At 41.4% G+C, this 9,785-nt stretch overlaps 1 protein-coding gene across 1 annotated transcript in view; it reads left to right on the top strand.

Annotated features, from left to right (window-relative positions):
- Positions 1 to 1,898: 1,898 nt before the first annotated feature.
- The window catches only part of Fancc (FA complementation group C), an 88,469-nt gene continuing 80,582 nt past the window's right edge, over positions 1,899 to 9,785 (top strand). The window contains exons 1-3 of the mRNA XM_021215556.2: positions 1,899 to 2,129; positions 4,670 to 4,754; positions 6,977 to 7,071. Of these exons, the coding sequence (XP_021071215.1) occupies positions 1,899 to 2,129; positions 4,670 to 4,754; positions 6,977 to 7,071 (411 nt within the window). The remainder of the gene's footprint in view (positions 2,130 to 4,669; positions 4,755 to 6,976; positions 7,072 to 9,785) is intronic.

Here is a 9,785-nt window from a genome sequence, read left to right as displayed (position 1 = left end):
AGAAAGTGGCTTCCTCTGCTTGAGTGAGAAGCATCAAAGAGATCCGACCAGGAGTCAGGCTTTATATAGGGTTTCTTGGGGGTTGAGGGAGATGAGGCTTTCCAGGATGGCTTGGGATTGGTGGAATTCTGTGGCCTGATCTTGGGCACACTCAGGGATTGGTGAGATTCTGTGGCCTGATCTTGGGCTTTTTTTTTTTTTTTCTTCTTTGTAGGGTAGTGCTTGGCCACCAGAGTCTTGAAGGGCTGGAAGTAGCTGTTGCACTTTGGGTGGGGGTACAGGAGTGGGAGGTGGGGGTGGCAGGTCTTGGCCACTGAGACCTGGAGGGGTTTGCACCAGGTCCATAATGCAGACCTATGGTTTCTAAATGCCATTTTGGCAGTGTGCATGTATATCCTGTGTTAGCCAACTTCCTGTTGGCTCCCACTTCGGTTGAGTCTTTAGAACTGCAAATGCCACTTTCAGTCCCCATGCTTAGCTGTCACCTCCAGTTTCTTTGGCTGTTCTGCTTGGGAGAAGGCCATCTTCCTTTGAGGGTTGGCACCTAGTAGAAGTAATGTTTTACATTACTCATTATGCTAAGTGCAGTCCTATGAGGGGAGAGCTCTGCATGCTCTCCTGTCCCAGGGATGCTCAGGGGTCTGAGAGGAGCTGCCCTTCTCCACAGGGGCACTAGGCACTGGATTGGAGGAACCCCTGGTGTCCAGGGGCCTAGCTCTTCCACTCCCTGAAGAGGTAACCTCCTCTTGAGCTTCCCTGGGTTTACTTCAGGGATAAGAAGTCAGGCTTAGCAGATTTATTTTCTGTCTTTTAATGTGGTATGTCATATTTTGTGAAAATATGACTTCTTGTGGTTTTTACATGTAAAGTAGTACTTTAAATTTTCATTTTTAACCTTTTATTAATTTATATGTGTGTATGTGATATATGTGTATCTATGTGCCCATATGTGTGGGTGCATACACCCTTTTTGCATGAATGTGGAGACCAGAGGTTGACATTCAGTGTCTTCTTCTATCTCTGTTAATTTTTTGAGACAGGATCTCTTCCTGAACCTGGTACACATCTACTGGGTAGGTTTTGTCCAGTGAGCTCTAAGGACTATGTGGAGTTACAGCCATGTCCCAGGAGACTTGTCCTCAGGCTTCATAGCTCACACAACCCACAAAGTAGCTCCAGGTTCCCAGAGCAGTGTCTAACTAAGCAGATTGCTTAAAGTGATGTGTGAAGATATTACTCTTCCCCCTCAGAAATGAGGAACTAGGCAGAAAATTCCTTAGATAGTAATGCATGGAGTTCTTTTACACCTAAATGAGAAGTTAGGCATGCATATCAGTATATCAGAGGCATGTCTCGGGCACAGACTGTAGATTAATACCCATGGGTATTTCTGATTGCTCATCATTAGAAAACAAAAATGAGCTTCACCTTCAGGACATTTAAAAATAGCTCAATCGTAAGCCGGGCATGGTGGTGCAGTCCTTTAATCCTAGCACTCGGGAGGCAGAGGCAGGAGGATTTCTGAGTTTGAGGCCAGCCTGGTCTACAAAGTGAGTTCAGGACAGTCAGGGCTATACAGAGAAACCCTGTCTCGAAAAAACCAAAAAAAAAAAAAAAGATTAAAAAAAAATAGCTCAATCGTACGGAGATATAATGTATTATTAGCTGTGCTTTTTGTCCACAGTTAGTGAGTTCCCGTGGAAGTGTAATGACTTTTAGTAAAAAAAGTTAAATAATGTTATTATTTAACATCATGATAAAAGTTCAGATGTTAAAATTTGAGCTACAGCAGGATGACATGTTTAAAATGACTCAGAGAGGACTCCAGGCTGTTTTCATCCCTCATAATCTGCCTTCGCTTTCGATGGGTCCTGAAAGAGCCTGTCCTGGATCTCCTGATGTGTGCTCACCGTTTCCTGTGCTGCTTGGCAGGCTGCTGTGAAGGGACAGCGCTGTCCTGGGAGATGGCTCAGGAGTCTGCAGCCCTTGCTTCTGACTGTCAGTTTTGGCTGCAGAAGCTTTCTGCGTGGGAACAGGCCTCTTCTAAGGAGACTCGGAAGGACGCTTGTCTTCACTTGTCCCGGTTCCAGGGGTTCCTGAGGCAGATGTATGAAATCTTGAAGGAGATGGTAAGTATCCTGTGACATTAGGGACTCCACCGTTGAAGAGTGCTACTGAGAGTCGGGGACTTGCGATTGAACTGAATTTATTAATACGTGCTGCAGACAACGGCTGTTTTATTAATACATGCTGCAGACAACGGCTGTTTTTGTACCTTCTGGTAAAAAACAAAACAAAACAAAACAAAACAAAGCATTATTTTTCTTCTTACCTATTTGAGGTTACCTGGCCAAGAAAATTAATAAATCTATTAATTCTTGCAGTGTTTAGAATTGAACCCAGGGCCTCAGGGCCTTCAGCATGTTAGGTAAAGCCATCTATCACAAAATTGTATGCTAAGCCTAAGCAAATCATTTTTAGGTTACAGGGCTTTGGTGTTTGCTGTAGGAAGTAAATGGGGTTTGCCCTTGAGCCCTTTAAACTTCCTAGGGGTTCTAGACTGTTTGCCCTTTCCTTAGCTCTGCTTTTAAGTAGGTTCTCCCAAGAGATCCGGTTACTGTCTATATCTTTATTAAGATCTCTTCTAACAAACATTTAAGAGATCCTTTCAAATAATAAATTTGAGTATCTTCATTTATGTAATTTATTGTTTATACTCCTATTTATCTGCCTATTGACATAAATTGCTTACAGCTTTGGCTGACCTAGAACTCACTCGGTAGATCAGGCTAGCCTCACACTTAGCCTCAGAGGTCTATCTACTTGTGCCTCCCGAGTGCTGGGATTTAAAGGTGTGTACCACCACTGCCAGGTAGGAGCTATGTTTTCATGTTATAGACATATTAATTGTTTTATATTTCTTTTTAGGTTTGAAAATGAGAGTCTAATTGTTATTTCAGATAAGTACTCTCTTGTAACACTTTCTGTCTGTTCATCAAAGAAGTAAATTAGAAATGTGAAGAGCAAATTGCTGTAGGTTACTGTATGGTTATTTTGTAGATAACGAGTTCATATGTTCTTAGAAATTAAAAGGCAAAACTATGTGTGAACTTGGTACTGATTTTTGACATAATTTTTTTTTTTTTTTTTAGTAAGATTTATGTAACTTGACCATAATGTGGTCTCAAAAAGTCTAGGGCCAGCCCCTGGTGCTGGGACCACATGAGGAACTTCCTGATGCAGCATCTGGGACACAGAAGTCTTTTTGCCCACAGATCACTAAGGAAACCAGGAATGTTAAACATGCAGGGGCCTCTCTTCAATGGCGGAGATGAGATACCTTGTTTTCCTACCCAGAAAGCTGAGAGTGGATATTATTAATGACCTGGTGACCTTTTTGCTATCTGTGATGGCAGACTTCACCCAAAGCCTCCAGAATGTTTATGCCAGGCTCTCCCAGTTAATAGAACCATCTTTAGGAAGGGTGTCACATGTAATATGTAGCCTGCTGACCTCTTTACTATCTCAGTCAGAGGCCACACTAGATTTGAGGTCCTTTAGTTGTGGAATCCCTTCTTATGGTCGCATATACTTGTAAAGGAGTTTCTAAGTAGTCACACCCTAAGCTTTATTGTGTACTAGCAACGATTGCTTCCTGGGAACCTAGAGTGTGAATGATTGCTTCCTGGGAACTTTCTCCCCAGTTGTTCTGTGTTTTAAATATTCTGACAATGAACCACCTGGTATCAGACTGTTCAGATGTGATCCAGGTTGATGGAAGTCGATCTGAACCAAGTTCTCCTTGTCATCTCTTTGAGGCTTACTTGGCTGCCTGGGTATCTGTTTTGGCTTCCCCATATATAAGCTGAATATTAAATATTGTCTTATTTTTTAACTTTATAGAAGGTAGAAAAGTGGGGAAAGATCTAGCTGTGTACCAAAACTGTGCTTTTATTTTAAGCCATTTTCTATTTGGTTGATAGTTTTATCATCTCAGAGACTGGGCTGTTGTAAATGAAGTATAGTCATTTAGCATGTTACAATCATGGCTGTAACACATGGAGACACACATCTTAGTGCCTCAGCCACTTTCTCCATACAAGTTACAGAGTTCTTATCCGGTTAAATCTTTGAAAAGCTTAGTGATAAGGGGCCTTTTTTATATGCAATAAAATTTATAGTGTGAAGAGGTGGTGTTATATAAGAGGCAGGGTTACATGGTTACTAATCACCAGTACTGTTTTTAGTCTTCTTCAGTGTATGTTGGGTTTAAATGAAATAGTCTTTCCTGGACTGGGCAATCCCAGTACTTAGGAGGCAGAAGCAAGCAGATCTCTGTAAGTTTAAAACTAGCATGTGAGTTCCAAGACAGGGCTATGTAGCTAGACCCTATCTCAAACAACAACAATGAAATAGTCTTTTTTTGACTATTAAGTTTGAGCAAAATACGATTAACTTTCTGATAAAATGAAATGACCTAATTATGTCATACTGAGATTTTAAGGATAAAGTGTAAGTTACTTTGAGTTTCTTAACCTAGAGCTCTCCTCTGACCTCCTCCCCTACACTTTCTAAAATAGGATGCATAGGAGCACTCAGGCTCTCTTGAGGAATTGTGAATTTCATAGTCCTCTTTAATTATCAAAACATGTGGTTGTTGTTTTCACAGGATTCTGATGCAATCCTGGAAAGGTTCCCCACAATTGGTCAACTGTTGGCAAAAACTTGTTGGAACCCTCTCATCTTAGCATATGGTAAGAGTCTCAACACACAAACACCTAATGACAGTTTTGCTGTCTGTACCTCTAATGAAGCACAGGGATGTAAATTGTAACCTTTTCCACGTTTCCACGAGGCAGCCCATCAACTATATATATGCATCTTCCTGTGCATGCACGTGTATGTATGTCTCTGTGTTACAAACACACATGTATATGCACAGAGGCTTATCCATGTGGGTCTTATACATGTAGGAGAGAAAGGCTTTTTTATTTTTTTTTTGGTTTTTTTGAGACAGGGTTTCTCTGTGTAGCCCTGGCTGTCCTGGAACTCACTCTGTAGACCAGGATGGCCTCGAACTCAGAAATCCTCCTGCCTCTGCCTCCCGAGTGCTGGGATTAAAGGCATGTACCACCACGCCCGGTGAGAAAGGCTTCTTGCAGTGGAGAAGGAAACACTAGTGTTTGTCTGTTGTCACTTTCATTATTTAACCTCATTTTAAATTCTCTATAGTTAAACTAGATACTAATGATACCCAGTTAATTGTTCACAGTTCCATGTTAACTCATGTATTGTTTCCCATATTGTGAGTATATATCTTCTTGATGGAAAGAGTCATTTGATCAGGGTGAAAGCAAGGGTGAGAGGGGAAAGGAAGGACTGGAGATTAAGGGCGAGTACACCTTCCTCAGTGACACTGCTCTGGTGAGCACACTGCCTTTCCTGTAGCCTGGGGCTTTGGCTTTCATTGCCAGCAGATTCAGGCTGGGAGCTAGAGCTTCCCACCCTCACTGTGAACATCTAGTCCTGTAATAATAACCAATCTTTATCATTTCAGAAAATTGCTGTTTTGTACTTTTGAACTGGGAATTAAAGTGTAAAGAATTTTATCTGGAATTTCAGTTTATGATACCAAAAAGTGAGCTATTAGACAGTAGATGTTTGTTGGTACATTTCTTTTTCCTTTCACTCATCTTTAGAACTCAAATGGGTGCCAAGATCAGATGGTAGAACCTATTGGACTGCACTCTGTGGGATCCCCAGTCCCAATCTTAGGGTCTCTGGGGAGGAAGCTCCTGAACGTGCTAGTGGCACTTAGGTAACCAGCAGTGGCTGTGAACCATCAAAGTGAGCTCATTAGCCAGTGGTACATCTCTGCATTACTTCTGAGCAAAGATTGGAAGAATGTCCCTAGATCTTTCTTTCTTCCTTATGAGAGAAAAAATGATGCACTTGTTGAACCAAGTGTGTAGAATCACTCCGCACCCTGGAGAAGCTGCCCATCTGTTGTTGATTCTTTGGTAGTTAAGTTCCATAAACTACCATTTCCCTCACTCCCTTTTAAAAAATTGCTTCCTAGTTCATTACATTCCTTATTCCACAGTAAAGCATACTGGACTGTCTGTTTCTTGTGGTTTAGTATTTATACCAGGTTAAGTACAACAGTCACATTTTTACGCTGAGGTATCAGTTTGGCCTGAAGAATTCTTTGAAAGTTATGAGTCTGGAAACTAATGTGTGTTAGGCAAGACAGCACCTCCTGGTACTTTGTTTAAGCTGACAGGGAAAAATGAATGTCTCTCAGAATGGCCTGGTGAGTTTACTCAGATTTATTAATTACTGAGAAATCATAAGCTTAATGTTTGTTTTTAAAGCCCTAAAGATTATAAAGGGATGGGTGCTCTCAGTGAATGTAGAGATCTCCGTAGTTGGTCCTGTCCGGTGCCTTTCATAACAAAGCCATTGGAAGCACTGTTAGCTTACAGGAGGCTGCAAGGTGAACTCTGGATGCCTTTGAGAACACTGCAGGGGCTGGGTATGTCTACCTCCCCTCTCTCCCACCACAGGGTCTGCATTGCTGTGGCTATCCTGTCTGCTAACAGCTTCGGTTTCTAAAGTTAAGTTTTTTTCTAATTGTGCTTTGAGTCTCTACCTGGAACAGATTTGGTTACCAGAGACAGAGACTGATAGTAGTTATTTTGCCTTAAAGAGATTGAAATTACTGATGTTTAAAATGTGAAATTAGAAACATGTTGAAGAGCCCAGCACTTTCAGCTCTTTCCATCCTTCTTGTTTGGCTTTGAAAACTGCTGCTGTTGCAGAAAGAAAGTTGACCACACAAGAGCTGGAGTGAGCTGAGCCCACAAGTAGAAAAGCCTCCGCTGAGCTTGTTTCTTGAGGTTTCCCTAAGCATGTTCTTAGGGTTTCCTTTTTCCTATTTGATAAAGTCTATTCATTTTAGTTTTATTTTCTGCAGATGAAAGCCAAAAAATTGTAATATGGTGCTTATGTTGTCTGGTGAACAAAGAACCGCGGACTTCTGCAGAGTCAGGACTTAACTCATGGATCCGGGTAAGAGGGAAAATTCCATCTGCTGGCTCTGCTTTGATTTCAGTTGGTGATTTAAAGATACCCCACTCCCCGTCTTTCCCTTTATTGGCTCAATTCTGTCATGTTTTAAGGCAGTGGTTCTCAGCTTATGGATTGTGATCCCTTGGGGGTTGAACACAGGAGTCGCATATTTGATATCATGCATATTATGATTCATAACAGTAGCAAAATTATTGTTACAAAGTAGCAATGAAATCATTAGGGGTCAGCATAACTTGAAGAATTGTATTAAAGGGTTGCAGTGTTAGGAAGGTTGAGAACCTCTGGTTTAATAGGTGGCCTTTTACTGTTAGGTTTTCCCTGAGTGTTGAACTGTTTAGATTTCAGGTTTGCTTGATTATGAATTCCTGCAGTACTGCTTCTTATGATGAACCTCCCAGTGCTGACACCACTGCATGCTGGGTGGTTTCGAAAAATACTTGGTAATGATTAAAAGAATGTACTGGGTTTTCTGCCAGCTATTGCTGGAAGCACTGTTTCGCCCTCTAAGCCTAGTATAAATCCTTACATAATTTTTCTCCAAGAATGGCTCTGTTTCTCAGAATCTCTTTTGTGGTAAGTATGAGTTTAGAATGGAGGGGCTGGAGAGATGGCTCAGTGGTTAAGAGCAGTGGCTGTTGCTGTAGAGGACCCAGGTTCAATTTCTAGCACCTTCATTGGCAGCTCACAACTGTTTGTGATATTAGTTCCAGGGTATCCATGGCACCAGGCATGTATGAGGTGCACATATATGTGCATGTAGGTAAAATACTCATACACATAAAATAAGTAAAACTTTAAAAACAAAAACAAACAAACAACCCGAAACTAACATCCGTGGAGCCTAGCCCGGTTTCTGTGTCTCAGAGTTGATGCCTAGGCCACTGCTACTCACGCTCTCAAAGTCATTCGTCACGGCAGCTGACCAGAGGGCTGATTGGGGCCTGTTTTTTCCCACATTAGATTCCTCTGAAATGGCAGGCACAGGTTGGAACCTGATCTGGCGGGTACTTTTGCTGCTTTCTGTTGCCCCTACTAGGCGCCACAGCCTGAGACTTGCTGTTGCAGTACCATCAGGTTCACTAATTTTGAGTCATTCATGGCTGTGAAATTGTCCAGGTAGATTGGTACATAGGGTTTGGCCCATTGATGGCGGGTGATACATCACCTCCATTCTTTTGTGTAATGGTGATAATAAATACAGTATTGTACTTTCTATTGAATTGGAAGAAGAGAAGGTACACAAGGAGTTAAAAGGATTGGGCAAGGGAAGGAATGAATACAGAATTTAGTTTGAAGAAAAATTCATGTAAGGAACTGAAGGAAGGAACTGATGAATTGAGTTAGAGGAGAAAAGCTATAGGAATAGAACAATACCTAGCCTTCAACAAAATATATTGTCTTTAATTTGTTGATCATTGTGTTTTATAGAATGTTTGCTATTTTAAGAACAGTTACTTAGTGTGCAAGTTTGTATTGGATAGATCACTAAGTCCCAAAGTAGCCCATGTAGTAAATTGTTTCTGGGATGACTGGATTAACTTTGCACATTTAATAGATGACTTTATTAATCTATTTCAAAATTTGTAGCCTATTTATTTTGTAGTCTGTTCATTGTTTAATGCCTGGGATAAGTGAGTACTGAGAGGTACTTAAATTAACACTAATGCAGAAGGTAAAATTCAAACAATATCTTCCACTGGGGACCTAAGACTAGTGACCACAACACTCTAGAGTGGTACATGGCTGTCAATGAAATGTTGTTGGTAGGTGTGATGGTGGCCCAGAAGAGAATACTTGCTTAGACTTGGGGGCTGGAGACATTTCCTGAGGAAGGTGGCGAGCTAGATGTGTCGTGAGGCTGGCTGTGAGTGCAGGGAATGACTAGGAGTGTCAGCATACAGAATGTGCAAAGCATGGTGGGAGAAAGCAGACCCAGAAAACTACTGGTGCTTGCAGGTGCCTGCAGCTTGGTATTCCTGGAGCATGTGCTAGTCATGAGGCTGGGAAGGCATGCAAACACCAGCTGTTTATGATTACATGAAACAAAATAGGTGAAATTAACTAGAGAAGGCTATTATTGATCCAACATGCCATCACTTCAACACAAAGTTACTATAGAAGTTTTGGGATTGTTTTTCTATATTTTTTAATACCATAAACACATATGTTTACATATTTTAATTCTGACACTAAGTTTTAGCAGGAAATTATCAATCTTTGTTAATATTTCATACAATGTATGATAGGAAAAACTATGTGTATATATCCAAGTTATTTTAAAAGCTTTTATAACAGTTAGCAGTTTAAAATTTTTATTAAAGTGAATGCACCTGAGTATGTCCAGTGCTCGACCATGCCCTGCATGCCCTGCTGCATTGCCATGCTCAGCAGCTGGAGGAGTAAGATGTTTGGGTTGCACTGTTGTGCTTGGCATGGCCTGTTGTACACTTTCAGTGTTTGTTTGTTTTATGGTTGTGTTGACTTCCCATGTAAGTAGTAGAGCTTTGTCTGAGTCGGCTTAGTTCATAGACCACTGACTCTTATTCTACCCCGCTTCTCCTGTTTCCCACAGTCCTCCCCTTATTCTACCCCGCTTCTCCTGTTTCCCACAGTCCTCCCCTTATTCTACCCTGCTTCTCCTGTTTCCCACAGTCCTCCCCTTATTCTACCCCGCTTCTCCTGTTTTGTCATCA

Source organism: Mus pahari, chromosome 16 (genome assembly GCF_900095145.1).
Source record: "Mus pahari chromosome 16, PAHARI_EIJ_v1.1, whole genome shotgun sequence".
Lineage (NCBI taxonomy): Eukaryota > Metazoa > Chordata > Mammalia > Rodentia > Muridae > Mus > Mus pahari.
Note: the sequence above shows the minus strand (reverse complement) of the source record. Positions and strands in the feature narration are given on the sequence as shown.